The 21,255-nt window shown below is 33.9% G+C and overlaps 1 protein-coding gene across 1 annotated transcript in view; it reads right to left on the bottom strand.

Moving 5' to 3' along the window:
* The window catches only part of LOC112687482 (serine proteinase stubble), a 40,355-nt gene that overhangs the window by 4,895 nt on the left and 14,205 nt on the right, over positions 1–21,255 (bottom strand). The window contains exons 2-3 of the mRNA XM_025560212.1: positions 2,513–2,615; positions 433–1,045 (exon numbers count right to left, since the gene is read on the bottom strand). Of these exons, the coding sequence (XP_025415997.1) occupies positions 433–1,045; positions 2,513–2,615 (716 nt within the window). The remainder of the gene's footprint in view (positions 1–432; positions 1,046–2,512; positions 2,616–21,255) is intronic.

The following is a 21,255-nucleotide window of genomic DNA, read 5'->3' as shown; positions in this document are numbered from 1 at the left end:
GTTATTTGACCGAATACCGGTGACGCTCCACAGTCAATAATAAATTAAAATAAGATAAAAACTGAATCGAAAAATAAAAATTGAAAATGTATACGGAAAAACCTGGTAAACCTACTTAAATATCAATAAAATAATTTATCTTTTAATTTTATTTTTAATAGGCTAAGTTTGTTTAGTATATTGAACAAATATGTATTAAAAACCAACCAAATAGCCCAATAATACTAAAGATGCTCTAAAAGTGAAAAAACGTTGAAATATGCATAAAAATGTAAAATAAAATTTGTAACTTTGAATCCCTTGTTACATGAACCGAACTATGTTTTTATAGAGCATTGTGCATGATCAGCCAAAAAAAAAAACTTTGCACTTTGTATTAAAATCCGGGCCCTAGTTATCACCGAGTACGCTAGTCGCCATGATTGTACGAACCTGTGGGACCAGACCGAGTCCACTTTGTTGTCGTTGTCGTCCACTTCCTGGTTGGCTGGTTGACCGGTGGTGGTAGTGGTGGTGATGGTCGCCACCGTGGTGAAGATTGTGGTGGTGGTGGCCGGGGCGGTGGTCGTGGTGTACGGCAGTGCAGCAGGCCTGGACATGAAATTGGGCCGGCTGTTGGATATGAAGTTGGTGGACGGCACGCGATTGACGTGCGCCGACAGGTTGGGCGTCTGCTGCGTGGCCGACGCCGGCTGGTAATGGTATTTCTTGTCCACCGACGGCGTGATGGCCGCGCCGTCCGCGTCCGCGTTGTTGGGCCGCATCATCACCTGGGACGGCCGGTACGGCCGATGCTGCGGCCGGTGTTGCGGCCGTTGCGACACACCGTTGCCACCCGGCTGCGTGAACAGCACGGCCGGTTCGGATGCGTCCGGTAACATGGCCACTTGTGCCGCGGTCAGATTGTGTGCGCAACAGCTACCGAACATGAACGTGTCCACGCACATGCCGATGTGCCGGCCGTTGCTGTTGATGCACTCGTACACAAACATGCACGTGCCCTCCAGACCGTTCACCAAGCACGGTTTCTTGTTGATCTTGTAATCTGCGCATGCACACCGCGAAGGGTATTATTGCTGGGCCGTGGAATACGGGGCACAGGTTGCTCGGAGTGGTCAGTGACACGGGGCCTACTACTACCCTACTAGGGGACTGCTGGTCAACCGTGTGACGACCAGCGAAGGGTGGCGGAGAGACACGCGCGGAGAGACGGGCCACGAGTGCATGTGACCGGCGGAGTAAAGGACGAAGAAGAAGAGAAATGAGTGCTAAAATTTGGACGTTGCTCCGGGCTGAGTTCCTACTTCGACCGCAGTTTGACATCGTCTCGAGAACCGTTTTTGAACCGTCATCGGCCCTCTCAAACGGTCGGTTCGTCTACACGGACTCTACTGCGATTTTTAAAATCGCGTTTTAATTTCAATTGATATTTAAGTCGATGGACGCGACGTCATAATTTTTTAGATTTTTATTCACAAATATTATTTCATTAGTACTAACTTTTGCGTCATATTTACACGTTTATTACATATGTCACGGAAAATTAAACCAATTAACGATTTTAAATTGAATACCTCGTGAAACATTTTGAAGAGTGTTGCGAAACCTAAAAGCGTAGAAATTCGATGCACCGCTGTGAGATAACCGTACGACCCTTCGGGTAATGAATAGGAAATCGATATGAAAACGAAATCGCTAAAACGATACAACCGATTTTTGTACGTAATATAATAGTACTTAAAAATGAAATACAATAGATAACTATATATTTGATTTATCTAACCGTATTAAACGAGTTTTTGAAATGTAAACTTTCATGAATTACATCGCCTATTTATAGTTGTTCAAACTCCAGTGCACAACAGTAATTATAATGTCACATACGTATTTTGATTTAAAATGATTTAGAAATAATTAAATGTTCTTTCCAACCCAGCATCTTATAATGTTTCAGCACTGTGGCGTTTAAATAAATGTAAAACAAGTCCTGGTATGACTTGCATTGTATTGTATTTTCCTTTGTTCTTTTCTTCGTCGTGCAGTTTGAGGAACTACCGCCTGGAGACTTTTATAGCATTATATGAATATATTGCACTAGGATAAATGAATTTCTAGAAGATAATAATATGATGACGTAAAAATTACGTTATGGTTTTATTGTAATGCAAAACGAAAAAAATAGGATGAACGTTTTTATTCACAAAAGATTTTACTAACTTATTCTTATAATAACATTTATAAAATAGTAAATTTTTTTTATTTTTGTCGTGAAATGTATTATTTTTTTTAATTAAAAATAATGTGAAATTAAAAAAATAAAATTACTATTTTATTATAATATTATAGTGTCAACGCGCGTACAATTATGATATGAAACTATGTAAACATATGTTCTGATTCGAACCAATAGATTAAAATCAGTGGAACACACTGTTTACGTAGTGTTTATCGCTTAATCAAAACTTAAATCATCAATAACGAATTAATAAAATAACATGACTTGTGTACTCACTGTTAAGAGCTTTGTGGTGATCATGGCCTTGAGACGATTCGAATATGGCGGTCAGTAGAGACATGAAAATCCATGAGGTCACTATTCTCATGCTGGCACAGACCTATATACGAAAAAAAAGACATTAGTTGAAAAAATCACTCGAAACACGTACAAAACAAAGTAATATGATATACATGGTCACAGGGTACTGTTTGTTTTCACATCTGTATCAAAGAATTGTTAATATTTTGCCTCGTGTATTTATTTTAACGGGAAAAAATATTATTTTGAAAACCATAGATTTTTTTCTCTTTTATTTTGTTGGGCGGGAACAAAGAGTATATCGAATTAATTGTTTCTTCTTTTTTTTCTTTTTTTCTTCTTATTTTATCTATTTTTTTTTTTTTGTTTATTCACATGTATTGTTATGTATTTTGTACATACACATCAAATCGACTTGATCACAACCAGTCGTATAGGTATTATTACAACAATTTTTTTCATTTTCATTTTTTTTTTTTTTTTTTCATTGTAATCGTTGGCAATTAACCCTGCTTTACGCGCTCAGAGTTAGCAAACGGGGAAAATGTCTCGAATGTGTGTATTATACTGATCGATTAGACGATAGCCGGGGAAAAACAAAAAAAAAAAATTGTTGTTCTAGTCGGATATCATTATCGCGGTCACCTAATGTTTTCACCCATAATAATAATAATAATAATATGAAAAACGCAACGCGCACCGGGGACGGGGTAGCAAAAGTCTCGTTTTCGATTTTCGCTAACCGGTAACCGATTAATCTGTTGATTTAGATACTATGATCTACGATATCTATCAATACCAATTACGATCATCACCCGTCAAACCTGTTGCACGGCCGATCCGACACGGGCCGCGTGCACCCGCATTGACGTATACCACGGCACTGCGCGTCACAGCAACAACTCTTCGGCCGGACACGTTCAGCGGTTCGCGATAACGTTTATACGTACGTCAAACCATCACAATTACCTGGCGCAACTTTTTTTTATTTTTTTCAATGTCGTATCCAATACGGGTGAGCACAATCGATTTAACGACCTGTGTGATATGCGCGCGTTGTGTTCGGGCGTGTTTTACCGATAGTAAATTCGAAGCTCGGAACTTCACACCGTCGCGACAAGCAACGCAATGAAATCCGAGAGCGTGTACGTGCTTAAGTACGAAAACGTACTCGGTAAGTCCGGAAAATGTGAAATAAACAATACGATATAACAAAAATCGAATTTTCGTATACATCTCTGCGATGATTTACAATTTTTTATATAAATCTTCAAAAACATGCAAACGCGTACAGTTCCGAGCCCTGAGTATAAGAATTACAACAATAGTAGCATTCACGTGGTTCAGGAAAACGTAAAAACAATGATAATTTTTATACTCCGTGTGAAGTTTCCAATAACATACAACTCGTGGCTAAAATAATGTAATAAGTCAAACGCAAACGTTTTTCAATACTTTTACCAGAGATTCATTATAAATACTATTCACACGCGTCTGCGATATATATCGGCATTCAAAGTGATACTTTACAACCGTTACGTATTTCTAATTTGTTCGACAAATACAAAGGTAATCGTTTCTTTTTCTTCGAAATGTTCAAGTTGTTTAAATACTAAACGTGTAAATTTTTTTTAACAATTGTTCTGCAACAGCGGATGACCACTATCTGCATGACGTATGATCTAAACTAATTGCATGTATGTACATAAATGCCTACGTAGGAATAACTAGTTTTGAGTCATACACGTACACCCACCACTGACCATATGAAATTAAACCTGGTCAATCTTCATATGAGATTTTTTCTTCTATGTAAAAGGGGAAAGCCTCCGAGTTATGTTAGATTGAAAAAAAATATATTTTCTCGTATCACATGTTGCGGTTTCGTGCATGACGCGGGAATCTAAATACGTTACTCACGCACATACATACACGCACGCACACACACACACACACACACACACACATAAACTTCCTTTGTTACTCTTATTGGGACTAGAATTAGCTTTTGACCTCTTCAATTTCTGTGTCATGGGTGCGCGATGAGAAAATGTATGCCCTTAGTGTGTTGAAATGAAATATAAAAATCGAAAGCGCTATAATATAATATTATAGTGGCCATTGTATTCGAAAATAAAAAATAAAGTTGTTTCATTCGAAACAATTTTAAAACTATTTCGATTAGAAAATGATTAACAGTAAACGTACGCGAATTCGACGTACACAAATAACTCATGAAATCGTAAAATTCAGGGCGCACGCATAACTCATGAAATCATGTCAAACCGGAGAGAAATACGTAAAATAATGATATGTAGATTGTACATAAAATTTTTCCAGCATTTTTAAATATAGTTCAAATAAAAAAAAAAATAATTTGCATTAGATTGAACTTGTTGAGAAAAATGTCAATGTTTTTAGAAGTCTACTCGTTATATCGGAGTAGGAATAATGCAGTACATTTTACATGATGTACCGTTTCAAATGTTCCGATTTTAAACAACATTTCTTTGTTGATTCTGTATTTAAAGTTGTTTTAACGACGTGCAAAATGTATTCCAAATAAAAGTTACTTACAAACACAATGTAAACGTTGTCCCGATCAGATCCATATCTCGTGTACAAAACTACTATGCAAGCATATAAAGATCACAATCTTATTTTACGCACACACGTGCACGTATATGTATTTATATTAGAAAGCGCTATGTTCTTTCATACGCGATTTGTCACCACGGTAATATTACCCAATACCGAACACGAGTTCACAAATCGCTTCCAGCAGATGCATAAAACAGTATGTTGCGTTTGATTGACCGGCAGTAGTTGTGGACAACAAAACGCAACATAATACTACAATTATCGATCATCGACTGAGCAATTGTCACCACAAAATGTAGTGTTAGGTCGACATACTGGGTCTACAGTACAGTACTGTCGACAATACTGGGTTTAATAATAATGTATTCAATATTGTTATTTATAAGACTACTTCATCCGAGTACGCCAATAACTAACTAATTAAATCCATAAGATTTACGAATAACTGTATAAATTTAACTATATCTTGTAAATATGAAGCTATCAATGATTCGGGGGGGGGGGGGGGGGATACGCCCAGTTTTCTACTCATCAAAAATTATTTCAACATGTTATAACGTGTTTTGTTTACATCGCAAGAAGAGCAAGAGAAAATGTAATCAAAATCTTATATTACGGTATTTTTTATTCTTTTCTCTGAATTGATATTAAATATTTATCATTTTTTCGCCCTCACGCGCTTTTCTCAATGCAGTGTGTACGTGTACCTACGCCTAGACATCTTATACTATATCAGAGAATCGTCACCGGTGACGCCGTTTCTGATCGTTTTCCGTTATTAACGTACGTAATTTCTATTTGACCCGATCGATTCAATAACATATTTTAATTTCGAGTAATACAAATATTTTTCGGTTTCCTAGTCCAATATGATGCGATTAATTACCGTTGAAACATACCACACGAAACGCATATGTAATGTTCTGCGTTGCTGTTGATAATAATGAAAAACGAACAATACGGCGGCGCACCGTCTCCGAATACTTCGATAAGGTTTCAAGCGACCATTCTCCGGTGTGCAGGCTCTCTAACTACACACATGCGCACACCCAACCGAATCGTGCAAGAGGTCGACCGATTTTGGTAGCAACAACCTATCACTAACCCGTGTGATGATGATCGACAGCTGTGCAGCAACACATGATCTATAAGGTTACAAAGCGAAAGTATACCGCGTACGTGACGGGTCTCCTCCGTATCGTATACATTTATAGTAATAATTGTGCACGTGTGTGTGTATGTACTGAGAGAATAAAACCACACGGTCATCGGATGTTCTCCCGGGCTGTGTACGCATTTCGAACGCGCGAAAAACCACCACGAGAACATGACGGGTCATATTGTGTGGGCCATGTGAATTCCGTAGAGAAATCTATATCGGACTGGTCAACGGGTGGTCGTCATCGTAATAACTGTATCAACTGTATCGCGGGCGCAGTCCATCGTGTAACGTAGCCTATTCTTCTTCATCGAGTTTTCGTTTTCTTTTTAATTTTCCGAGACAGCCGCAATGCATCGCGTTGTCGGTAAATACATACAATACTGTAGGTCGGCGTTTTCCCCGACGCACACACAAACACACACACACACACACACATACGTGCACGTGTACGTTAGCTCGCTATAATATTTTCTAAGCGAAAAACAAGCCATGACCGGCGAGCCGTAGGTCCGTGTGTCGGGTCTCAGATGCAGTCGGGTACACTTTGAGCAGCATCGAAAAAATGTTAAAAGGGATTTTCGATCAATAACGATTTCGAGTTTGCGGTAAACAGTACGTACTATATATCGTGTTAAAACGGCATACTGTATAGAAATAATTATAACAATTCGGCTACATATAAGAGTATCACTGTCGAATTAAATAAAATAATCTAGAATATGTAGGTTGACTGCCGCACGGTAACAATTTCTGTTGGACATTATTTCAAAAACGTACACGTACAAGTAAATTAATAGAGATAACGAGAAATACGCGACTGGGAAAAATACATTAAAAAAAAAGTTACTGCGTACATCCGTGCCTAATACCTGTACCGCACCACGTCAGCCGAAAGCTGTTCGATACATTACACCTGCTTAGATACCGACACAATGTATGTACTTTATTTTTATTTAGTTCAACAGTCGGATGTACGTGAATTCGCTGTTGTTCCAACTAAATTCGTTTTTTTGCCGTTTGTCTTCATTTCGAACGCACGTGTTTGAAGCACGTTCGATGCATAATAAACATAGGCGATGACATTATGTAACCAATAAGCTTTGGTAATTTTAATTGCGTTTTCATCCTATCATAATTTGTGCAACGAGGTCTTACGGACGGTAAACATACACCTGTGGACTTAGTAAAATTAAGACAAACCATATATTTGTTTGACTAAAAAATAAATATAAACTTATCTTTTACTGCTAGTTTTATGTAAAAGAATAATAAAGTTGATTTTATACATATGGTTGGAGCTATAGTTCTTAAATATATTTTAGTATCCCGATTAAAAATAATTAGAACGGTTAAGGGATATAAATATATATAAGTATTATTTTGAACCACAAGATCTCCTCATCGAAAACACCTGCTACATGGAAATTATGGAGGTATCCCATTAAACAAACGTGGTAACGATGGGTTATAGTTAGTTACTGTGGTCTAAAAATTAAATACTAAACCATGACCTGTATTTCGTTGGATTGATAATGCGAACTACCATTATAGGAATGGAATACTTCAATAGTTCATTACCAGCGGATAAACCGATGATTAATAAATTATTATTCGCACGAATTCGGAAGTTATGATTAGGCTTATTTTATGTCTGTACACTCGCAGTATTTATTTATTTGTATTCAATGCATAATGAATTCGTTTATATCCATTCATCTACACCCCACATGGTTCGATAGAGGAATTATAAAAATTTCTACCGGTAATCTGGAAACTAATATTTCAAATAATTCAACTATGCACATCACTAAATCAAAGAAGAATATTTTGAATATTTACTATCATAATTTATGCATATTAATGCATTTGTTCAAATGATAAAATATTTTTGTTTAAATAAATGTTATTGATATTTATTCGAACAAATCGTATGAATTAAATAATATCTATTCATTATAGTTACTACCTCTGTTGTAATTATGTTGAAAGTTCGTTTATTGACTTTTAAAAAAAACCATTTTTGTTCATTAGAGTATCCAAGTGAATGGAAATTTATATATAAAAAAAAAAAAAAAACCGCGAAATCAATTTTTCTTATGTACTTTTACATTTAACCGCATGACGTTATTTTTTATTCGTATAACATAATAGCAGTGTGTATACCATACACGTGTTCATAGGCATCGGATACCTTATGGTTTAAAGTGTTATTGTATATCCGGAATGTGTGCGTGTGTGTTGTCTACAGCAACCAAAGAAATCATTAGAGCGTCCTGCGTTTAGGGATTTTCGTTTTATAATACTCGTGTCGACCGCCTCCCGTCCTTCCGTCGTGTGTAATAGTGTGTAATAATCACAAGACTTATGGGTGTCTTGGATTTCTCGCCGTCCCGCGTTTTCTCGTGCCCGAAGTCGGCCGGAACATCTAGTGTTGCACAAGTGCGGAACATCGTAAGACGACACCTATTTTAACCCGGTCGAACCGTTGTAGACAGATCTCCGTGGATTACATAGGTATAATAATTCTATCGCAGATACTGTACACATAGGACCCAGGTTAATATTACAAAAGAATGTTGCACAGGATCACGAAAACCTGTAGTTCTCGTTTCTGATGTATGTAAATTTTTACAAATATTCGCATCCCTTTAAAGTTTGTTCGAGGAAAAAAAAATTCACTCGATCGGGTCCCTGGATTTTCAAAAACATATGATAACGTTATAATGATGTACAAGATTCGAAGTTTTCGCTTCTGTTCGCGTCCGGGCCTTAATAAAAATGTCATTTTCAATGCAAAAACCATAAATATGCTTTGAACTGATTCGTATATTGTATATCGTTTTCGGGATACTATCGTCTAAGACCGGAAAATAATTTCAATATTAAAAATTTAATATTATGAAAAATATCGATCTAACGTGGAGTATTGGTGCGAGTCTAACCAGGACATTATTATGAATAAAAATATAATTGGTATTCGCTACTTGACGAACATATATTTAATAACGATTTGGTACGCACACTTTAAGCGATCGAGTACTTTTTATGCAAAGAAACAAAGGTGTACCTGTTATTATATATAATCACATGGTACGAGCAACAGTTATCGATCAATATTATACCATCACGTCAGTGTGGGTCTGCGAACGGGGAATGAGTGAAATTTCAGGGAGTGCTTGATTTTTTTTCTTCGGATGAAAATCTCGTGCCGTTTACGGTACTATACACGATCTGGGGCCCATCCTACAGAGGTGGAGGGTTTATGTCGAAATCGATTCCTTTAGATAGAACCGAAGGCAGCCCCGAAACCGAACAAAGAACGGGAATATGGTCTATGCATGCCTTATATACGCGTTTATCAGCCGTCTCGAATATTCCGCGCGAACCGGATCGTTTGGGTAAGACACGATTGCGTACGTTCGTTATCGGCTATACCTTTTTAAGCTACAAGATTCCGTATGATTTTACCTGATATTTAACTACACGATTGCGTACGAAGTTTTAATTGTTAATGCCAATTTTTATACCGGTATTGGTGTTTATCACATTCCTATACGAGTGAACTTGAAAAAGTATATATACTTACTATACATTGTGTTTTATCGCTTTTATTAGCTATGTTTATTGTTAATTATATCGTTATTCGTTATATATTATATAACGAAATTTCGTTATTTCCGTTATATTATACGGTATTTTCCGAGTTTCAGTAAAAGTAGTAGGTTATAGATGTCAAGGAATCCAAATTTAAGCATTTTCAAATAATTTATTAACAATAATTTCATTCAAATAAAAACTGTCGATTTTATTTATTTATCAAATACTTTTCTTTTATTTAGTTATCCTCATTTTAATTATTATTACATTATTAATTTTTTTTATGAACCATTATAGAACTGTTATATGTTTATAAGTTATGTTATATGTATGTATATTTCTATATTTATTAGATATAATAATGTGAAATTAGTAAATTTGACAACGTTGCGTACAATTTCATAACCAACTGTGTTTATTTATTTTTCTTATCTACCTTTTTGTTACCTATCTACAAACGTACGCAATCGTGATGCCAAAAAGGAAAAATGCACGGAATCGTGTTCTACTTGTTCGTTCGTTCGCACTTGAAACGACACGTGGACTGTTGGCTACATGGTACGTCACCTAGATCGACTAGACGCGTACTAACGCTCGCGGACCGTTTGCTGCTGTGCCCTGTCAGGAAACGTTAGAACAATTTTTTTGCACAATCCGAAACCTCGTCGGGTAAGGTTACGGTCGTCATTCATTTGGGTGAACGACCCAAAATTTACCTAAGGAGTAGAGCATTTATCATTTGAGCGTGGAAATTAACCGATCGTCTAGGTGAATTCATAAACTATTGAATAATAGGCAATCGACAATCCTATTCAACATTATCGTACTACTAATGCGGCTGAATTATTCCGCAGTAATTGTAACTCAAGATTTCATCATCCACATCTTAATACTTATCAAGTAAATTATACATTAAAATAAATTAAAATAGAACCTTTATTAAAAATAAATTCTATCAACAAACTTAAAATCAATATAATATGTTGTAATACTAAAAAATTTACATTGAAATTATGAGAAGAATATCAAATCGGAAAATTAACAATAGTTGATTGTTTTAAATAAGTGGGTATAAGATACCTTACTTATAAAATAATTTAGTAAATAAATATAATATAATAAATTATATGACAATATAATGCATTTTTAATCGTACCAAATATAATTAACTGAATATTTAGTTTCTATAAATAGGGTTAGGGAGGGAAACGTATTAGTCCATATACATTTCATAAATAGATACATAAAAACTCGTACAAACGATTTACTAGACATATTGGAGAGACTGTATAAATTTACCCAAATTATAAGAATCCCAAATTAATTTGCCCAAATGAAAGCTACCAGTATAGTTACGATCGTCTTGTGAAAAATATCTAAGCTGACCTTGTAACTTAATCTCACCGATATGGTGACGTTCCTTCGGTGTATGTAATCACATTATTATATCAGAAGAACACTTCCTTGCTGAACGTGAACACTCTATCGAGGCAGTACAGCGCGTTCGGGTGCATATCTAAGACCGATGTTAGAAATCGGTAAGCCTCAAAATGTCAGATCAACTTACGATATTTTGTTTTCAACGGATAACAATTAAAATACATGTCAGTAGACGCAAAAAAAATTGTAATTTATTTTAGATTATCTAAAAACGACACAGGTATCGCAATGATTTCGTAATACATACTGGTCAATGGATCAATCTGATTGTGTGATATAATTGTGCATTTTTAATGGAATAATAATTTTAATAATATTTACTAGTTAGTAAAATTAATAATATAAATATATTTCATTTTATTTATTCTAATCCAACCTAACTAATAAATCTGAATATCCATACAAAAATGTTATAATACTTAAAATACCGCAGTGAGTAATACGTATGAATGAAACTACCAACAGTCAATTGGATAAAAACGGTCTCGAGTATTTGTGTTCAAATATTTTTTTCAATCACTTAAGTTAACCAAATAAACATTTTAAAGTGATGTGTACATAAAAATAAGTTGGATAGAATTGTAATGCTATCCATTTTAAATACTTCTTATATATATATATATATAAGATTGAATTATATGACATTGAATATATTTACAATTTAATAATAGAGAACAACGAAATCTTATACAGATTATAATTTATCTGCTGCTAAACGATGATCTATGGGAATAGGGTACAAATAAAAAGTGATTTTTTCATAGAGTACTCTGTATAAATAAAAATATTGTAGTTTTCTCTCAGATTCGAAGTGAAATCGGTGTACACGGGGAACTGTTTAAATTTATGGCCGTCTCCGAACAGCAGTGTGGATGATGTGAAAAAAAAAATATGTAAAAGAAGACGCGAAGGACAGAGAAACAGAACAAGTCAGAAAATGGGGAAATTGTACCCCGTTTTAGAAGCTCCTATTTTTACATGCATTGTATGTAAATTATCGATCAATGTCAAAGCGCAACGTAGCTTTCACATTCGCATATACCCAGTGGCGATCTGGAAAGGTATATATATATATATATATATATATATATATATAGGTACCCAAATACCAAACATATCCATGACGGTAAGATGGAATCTAGGAGAGGAAAAACAATTTTTTTCCTTCTTTTTTTTTTCTCCTCCTAGACAATATCCCAACTATCAATCGGATAGCCACGAGAGTTGTACTGAGTAGTGCAATGGCACACCATGGGTGTGTGTGAGGGGTGGGGGAGGAGTGACTGCGAACATCGTGATCCTCGTCTGTTCATGCTGATACAACGTGACGTTTTATGCTAGATAAACACGTCAAAAGTACGCTTAATGTTATTACTTTATACCGCACCTGAAGGATTTATTCTCCGTCCGTTTGTCAGTTGCGTTCTGACCTAAAACCGTACACAAAACGACCCAGAAAAGCGACACTTAATGCAATTCAACATATTGTTTTTAAATACAATTAGCAGAACTTCAATTTACATAGTATTAGCACAGTTAATCTATATTGTCTGAACGTAGAATAGAATGAGCGACATATTATTTTAATACCACGTATGTATTGTTACCATTATAGAAAAATTAATTTTATGTGATGCGTTCCAAAATAATATTTACAACAATAAAAGTACTCATTAACAACTGAAGTATGGTACATGTTTAATACTCTTAAGTGGGTAATATACGATTGCAAACGGATCTTTTCGGCAACACGATTATACTAATTGTGTTGCGGGAAACAATCTATTGATTTTACCAAAAAAAAAAATTCAATTAAATCCTCAATTAAAATAAAATTCAGAAATATTTACATATTTAAAAAAATATAAAATTGGCAACGTAATCTTCAAAAACATTCGAAATCAATGGTTTTTCGGCAAAAAAATAAAAATAAAATTCTTTGATAAGAGCCACATTTGTTCGAAATGGTGTTATAAAAAAGGTAAAACGTTCGCAATCTTTTGCTATCCCTCTCGAGTTTGTCGAACAATAAAAATTACAATATTGGATGATCTATTTTTGAAATAAAAATACTGTGAATGTAATTGTGCTAATTTGCAACTAGTTTGGCTCACCTTACAATATAGTTGAATTTTTTCTCTTCACATGTTATTGACATTAATCAAACAGATCGTTACTGATTAAATTCGAAGAAAAAATAAATATGAATTACTTATGTTCAATTTATCTAGTAAACATTTATTGTGCGTGATATATCACAGCAAAATACGACAAGATGGATTATGTTTGACGCACGAGAATAAGTTTATAACAATTATTGTATGCGTTAAGAGAAGAATACAATATTATGTAAACGAATCGAATAATATGCAAATACAATATTGACATTTTTGCTAACATAATTTGACATGGATATGATAAAGGAAAAAAATTTCTATGCGAAACGCCGTTTTTAGTGAAACTTTCCATTACAGCACTCACGGTCGGTTTAATAACGTACGATTACACCGTTAAATGCTGTAGTACAGTAGTAAAGGTTTTCCCTTACGAACCGTATAGTACCACTATAACTCGACACTAAGCTCTTAGATGTTGGTAAATTATTAAGGGATATATTTACATATACTGTTCTTAATCATTTTATAAACCTTTTTCTTCTTCTTTAATCATTATAAAAACGTCGGTGTATTTATGAATAAATAGAAGACAAAGTTAGGTTTAAAAAATGCAAAGTTGATATTTCAATTCTTCAAGTAGTACTAAGCTGCGTGTAAGTGTTATGTATTTCACGTGAATACATACAACCATAATAAATACAACACTAGGTTAAGTACTATTTTTATTGTGATTGTTCCATATAAGCAAATGTCAATTGTTATATCGACGTAAATATTGTTTAAGTTTGAAATAGTTAAGATCTCCCCAGGAGATATTCGATCGAAAAAAGACAGACTATTAGGATTTTGTGACCATTTCGTAGAGATAGAAAATCTCTGAAAGGGAAAGCTTTTACAAATTGTCTTATGCGTATCCGTTTCAATTCTTTCGAATGAAAAAATATAAAAAAATAAAAATAAAAATGCTACCGTGATAGAATTTTCGAAAATAACAAAGCGTTCGGTTAACGCTTAAGTTGTCACGTGTATACGACTCGTGTGTTTACGCGCGTTCCTATTCAAAATGCGGAATTATTTTTAGTTTGTCGTTTCTTATGAAACGCCATAAGATTTCGACTCTCTCGGCTGCCGTTGTTGGTAACGAGTATATTGCACGATAACGGTCTTCATGAATTGTGTTCTGCACATGACCGCAGCCGGACTTGCCGGCGTGTACCAATGCGGTGAAATAAATGCAACTTGTGCGAAACGTAAACTTGACGCTAAAATGTACAATAGGGTCATCAATGATAATGGTTTTTAATAAATATGATGACTCATCATATTTATTAAAAAAAAAAAAAAAAAAAAAAAAAGAGACAAAAAAAGACCACATTTTTTTTAACTTTTATATTATATGCAATAAAAATAATTTTTAATTAGTTTAATATTTTAATAAAACATTGATATATATTCTTTTTTTTTCTATGAGATTGAATAAAAATACTTAAAATATTCTTTATTTTTATCGAGTTTATGTCGATTGCTCATCATTTCCTTCATTACATCCTTTGACGTTATATTTTTTTGATGAAATCACTGCATTTAATATTTATGGTTGTGTTAACCAAAAAAATCATAAAATCATTACAGTAATATTTTGTAAAATTATTTTTAAGAATTATTATTGCTTTGACGGTAGGTACGAGAAAATTATTTTTTTCGTCCATTCATAAAATATTCTTTCTATTACTGTATTAGTTAGTCTACAAAGGTACAGTGAACGTACATATCTTATAAAGCATTAAAAAAAAAAAAAAAAAAAAGTATCAACAATAACGACTCATTACAATTTAAATAAATAGAACTGATACCTCGTGGCTATAACATTAATAACACAAGATCGTTGCAATGTACGTTACTGAACGATTACGTTCGATTTTTCGATTAAATGCTTCAATATACCTAATATCATTGATTATAAATAGTACTGTAAATTGGTAAACTATTCGTATTTAATATCGATTTCGTTAGAAGTTTCGCGCATGAGTTCGTAGTACACATGTATACTATATGACATGTCTTATTTTTTTTTCTTTTACCCTAGGCTTACAATTTTTACGAATGTAACGGAATTAAAACGGGACAAAAAGTGTCCCGTTCAAAGTTTTTCGGGACAAGCGGACCTAATGATAAAAAAGGGACAATCCCATTTTAAACGGGACGTATGGACACCCTAATGTACAACCACACAATCGAACGAGGGGCATTTATTTTCATGTGCTGTCTCCCGGGACCGATGCATGACATTGAAACACAGACGCGCGAGAATCATATCGATGTAGGCCTTGCTCGGAGCGTCGGTCGCAACGACAATAATAGGTATCGCAGAGAAACCGCACGATCTTCAGGTGTGTCGTCCGAGTTTGTGTGTAAAAACAAACCGTGAATAATGACCTAATTTATACAAATCGGCGTGATATTCATTAATAATAATAATAAAAATATTAATATAATAATAATAACGAGACGATGTCCATCTCTGTGGAAACGCGCGTTACCGGTTACGGCCTGAAGAGAGAAACCACGGGGGAGAAAAAACACGTGTTACAATATTTTTATTATTATAAATATACAATAAATACATACGTGCGCGTGTGTTCAACGCAAAATATAAGGATCATTTTGTAATTATTTTTTTTTTTCTTGAGAATGGTACTGTATACACAAATAAAAATAAAAACGAATAATGGCACACGACTAATGCGTATATACTAATAGTATCAAATACATCGTAAATAGAACTGATTTCGATAAATTAATAACAACAAAAAACTCTGTACGAGTACAGACTACGAGGTATTGTTATTATTATTCTGTTTCGTATTTAATTTGAATATTTCTATTAAATTTTCTATCGCGTTTTCTCAATCCAAAGCTATCTTGCTCGTTATTTATATTCCCCCGGAAAATATTATCAACGTACATGTACAATGTTTTGCTATCGATATAATAAAAACTGTACTGCATTATAAATTGTGGCAATTTCTCTCTCACTCTCTCTCTCTCTCTCTCTCTCTCTCTCTCTCTCTCTCTCTCTCTCTCTCTCTCTCTCTCTCTCTCTCTCTCTCTCAATCATCTTTTTTTTTTTTAGTTTGTCTTTGTTCGCACATTACGGCAAAAAATCAACTTTATTAAGTGTGATATGATACCTGCAATAGTAATATGTGTGCTGTACAATGACTATACGTCAGAGGCGGCCAAACGGTCGATCGTGGACGATTTCAGAGTCGATGATATTAGAATTTATTTTGAGGCCACGTGCACGAAAATTAATCGTGGTGGTTATGAACAAATATTTGATAAGTTTTATTTGTATACTATATTATATTCAGTAATTAATAATTAGTTTATAATACTTTATGTATGTTTATATACACTTTAAGCAAGTATGTTTCTTAATAATTATAATTATTTAATAATAAAAAAAAATTTCTAAGTAAGTCGATCTTCAAAGGTGAAGTATATTTTTAGTAGTTCATGGCCGAAAAAAATTTGGCTACCTCTGCTGTACATGATTGAAGAAGGTAACAACTTCGAATGTTATACAAAAGCTGTTACATTTGTATCGATTATACATCGATTTTGTATAATTTTATTTTATTCGTCATGTTATCTATCATAGATCTATCATAGCAAAATAATGGACGTAGAGTACGTCGTATTGGATATTAGCGTATTAGAAATGGTCGAAATAACAAATTCTCATCGTATTGTGTTTTTTTTTTTTTTTTCGTAACTCACTTGAAGACGAAAGTACATCGTCCTAAAAAATTATTTCTAATTCATAATAAATACGTTTCGTTATTAACAACATGCGACTTTATTGATAGGATAACTATCTATACATAACATAACTCGTACGAACAAATTAGCCGACTCCGACTGCCTTGATAAGTTGCAATGACTGCAGATAAAACTGACAGTGGCTATTCTAGAATACGACATTATAAATCATTGTGTGTATCAGCTTTTAAGATCAATTTGTAATTTTTTTATAAAATAAATCACATCTTGATACGAGTAAAACCTTTATTTTATTTTTATTTTTTTACATTTTTTTTTATAAAAATTCTATACAAGCAATTTTATTTTCTAATAACGTTATTGATCATTTTACCACTTTATAATAATATTTATATTTTATGTTTATTTACATAACATAGTTTGGCAAATTTTATATCGGACGGTTTTTTTTTTTTTTCATAACTGTCTTACGTTCTGTAGTTATTGTTTCTATAGATAAAACAAAATTATCAGTAACGCAAATATCGAATTAATATTCAAAAGTGTTTTTTATATTTACCAAATATTTCAATCAAACATTTATTCTCGTTTCAGCCTAAACTATTTAAAAAATAAAATATTCTCGTCATAAATTATAACTGACTTGGTACTATACATATTGTTATCAGTGCGATTGTGTTGAAGTATATCATACGTAACGCTTTTATGTTGACCATAATGATTAGAGTTTTTACTCTTAATTCGTAGTTATTCTATTCGATTTCGTTAAATTTTAAAAGTATATAAAAGTACATACATACGAGTAACTTATTCGGTGTTCACTGTGTATATTTTTGCTTTCATGTTTGCATTATTTATATGCGAATATAATATAATTATAATGTGCAATTAATTGAATGTTCTACGCGCTCAATCGGTACAATGAAGTCATTAAAGCGTTATTATTTCTTTTTAAAACAATTATTAAACAATAGATCTGATAATAATTATATGTTAGATACTTGGAACATAAAATATGTATTTAACGAATTTAATGTTATTTTCAACAGAAAATTATTTTGTTTGCGTAATTAATGTTAAATGTACGAAAACATTGTTATTCAAATTAAAATAAATACTTCTTGGTAATCAGACGGTAATATGAAATTGTATTTTATATTCATTTAGATTAATCGATAGTATATTACCTACTTTATTATTTCCATCACATTACGTTAATAACTAGACTTTAAACCCAAATACTTAAATCTAGATGATTTAAATACTATAACGAGAACCGAACCAGAGAAATCACTCTAATCGAAGAACACCAAATAATTTCTAAACGCTTTATTGAGACTCAAATTAGTTGGATTGATGTGTAGAAGATATAAATACGATTTGGGTATCTATAAAATAAGCGTGAAGACAAAAAATAGCTTTTGTACAAATCATATATCAGTGGATTAATAAAGACATTACGGCTTGCGATAGTATTAAAGATTGACATCGTGTAATAACGCAGTAAAAACGATAAAATAATATTCGACGTACAAGCATAAGTAGTAAAAAATATGAATAAGTAAACGTGTACACACAGTACGATTTACAAGGGTTAAAAATCGTGATCCGTCCTACGATAACTCGAACTCCTATTCTGTTCGGACAAAACATTCTATTTTCGGAAATTAACCGTAGCCCTTCGGTCGTATTAACTCAAACAAGTACACAACATCGTCGGTGGGAATGGGTTGAAGTTCGATTGGAAAACCAATACGGGGTGCGCGCGTGCAACGCACGTACAACACGCGGAACCGGTAGAGCGTTTCGATCGAACGCGTAAACCGTAGTGCGTTGAAACGCGTAACTTTCCGACGGTCGACCGATACGAGAACTTGACCCGCACCAGGATCGGCAGACCGGTTAACAACGTCGCGTTCAGAGTCAAGGTTAATGGGTGGCAAGGGGGGGGGAAATTTTTGAGGATCAACATAAAATAAAAAATATATAATTATGTATATATAATACATATTATTTCTATTGCATATATTATTCTTTATTTTGAATGGTAATTTTCTTAAAAGCGGCATATTTTAATTAGCCCCGGGACGGCTACAGTGCTTAACGCGGCACTGGTCGCGTTACAATGAATTACTTGTGCGAACGACGCGTCGTATGAAATAATGATAATAACGTTTTTCCGTTCGTTGTGTAACCGCCGAACTTGCGCAAGAGAGGAAAGTCGTTTTTTGTTTGCACTTCCGCCCGCGGTACTCGTTCGTAGTTCGCCTCGCACTCGTCCGAACCATTCCCGTTCAGGAGGTTAGTAACAATGAGCTTTCCGTGACAATGACGGGGCCGTGCGCGACGCACGCGTTTGTTGTCTTCAGCGCGTGCGCGCGAGGATTCGCTTTCTATTTCGTCGTTCCATTATACATTATATTTTTTTTTTTTTGATCGCTTCTTTTTCTCCCGAAAACAATATAATATCGTAAAAATAAAAATAATAATTGGCCGGTCGTTACCTAAGCGACGACCGGCGATAATGGACCGCGGAACAATAATAATTATCGTCGCGGCGGTGTGCAGCACGCGCGGTGGTCTCCGGCCAGAGAAAACGATCTGCACTCGTTCTCTCTCTCTCATACACTGCAACTCTGACCACAACAAACGCACGTTAAAATTTTTAATAATTAATGTTTTTCTAGTATTTTATCGTCGGCGTGTTTCGTACACATCCTAGTCATGTAGGAAAAGATTTTTCCAAAACAACGGCCAATCGACGGATTTATCGAGTAACGTTACATGAGTTTTACTGTTTACACAGCGCCTTTGAAAAACTAACTTATCCGGAATCTATTCGTCTTCAGAAATAAATCCTTTTTTGTACATAATTTTCGTGATTTTTGAAAATTGTTTATGAAAAACGCGTGCATACGAAAATAACCTACGTAACAATATCGACAGTAATGTTGCGTTTAATTGGTTCACTATTTATTTTTATTTATTAAACCTTCGTCTACCGCGAACATGTGCGGTTATAGCGGGTTTTGATTTTTCGAGTTAAACGTTTGAACTATGACAAATTCGATGCCTGTATATAAAACCATGCACTTGAATAATGTCATCTTCGTTGTGATAAAACAAACGAATATTCACTGAAAGTCCTTGATGTTGCGGGTTGATGTCGTTTAATGGTGTCTTTATTTTGTGCTTAAGAAAACAAAAAGACTCTCATGAAATAATTTAATTCAAATTATCGTGGCCGTGAAAGTGCAATGGTAATGAAATGTTCAGAAATATTTAACGAGATAATGTGTTATAAAAATATTTCGATGTCCTCAAATTATACACAAGTACACTCACGCGTGAATGATATGGTTGAATTGTATTTATTATACCGTACATAACATAATGTGTATTATTTTGAAGGACTTAAATATTGTTTTATCAACCACAGCCAACATTTATGAAGTGTAATCCCGATGTTTTTTTTTCTTTTTTTTTTTTTTTTTTCATTGCCTATGTTCAACGAAATATAAATTTATGTGTTTCGAATTAAAATGTTCCAAATAAGATGTTATAATAATTGTATATTGAATCACTATTGGTAATCACTAAGACTAATAAATCGGGATATAAAATATATTGTATAGGATGGAAAGTTACTCAACTGTTTCACATCGTTTTTTTTTTTTTTTCAGTGTTCTTTTCGTCACTTAGAGCAGTAAACTTTATTCACAGATATTTATCTTACAGTAAATGCATTTTTATTGCAAAGCATTCCGTGTATCATTAATTATAACAGTATTAACATCTCTCGAGTTTTCATATAACATAAACTGTTAAATGTCTGAACATTCGTCATACCGTATGATGATCGCTTTGATTGAATCGATATTTTATTCACGAAATATAACACGGTAATCACGTATTGGTTCTATTCCCATGCTAAGAGCACTGAAAGTTTACTTAAAATTTTTTTATGAGCTGCTACTATCAAGGCAAATCGTATTTTTGTAGTTCATCTGCGGTCG

This window comes from Sipha flava, unplaced genomic scaffold (genome assembly GCF_003268045.1).
Source record: "Sipha flava isolate LNK unplaced genomic scaffold, YSA_version1 109_pilon_pilon, whole genome shotgun sequence".
Taxonomy (NCBI): domain Eukaryota; kingdom Metazoa; phylum Arthropoda; class Insecta; order Hemiptera; family Aphididae; genus Sipha; species Sipha flava.
This window is presented reverse-complemented; position numbering and strand designations above follow the sequence as displayed.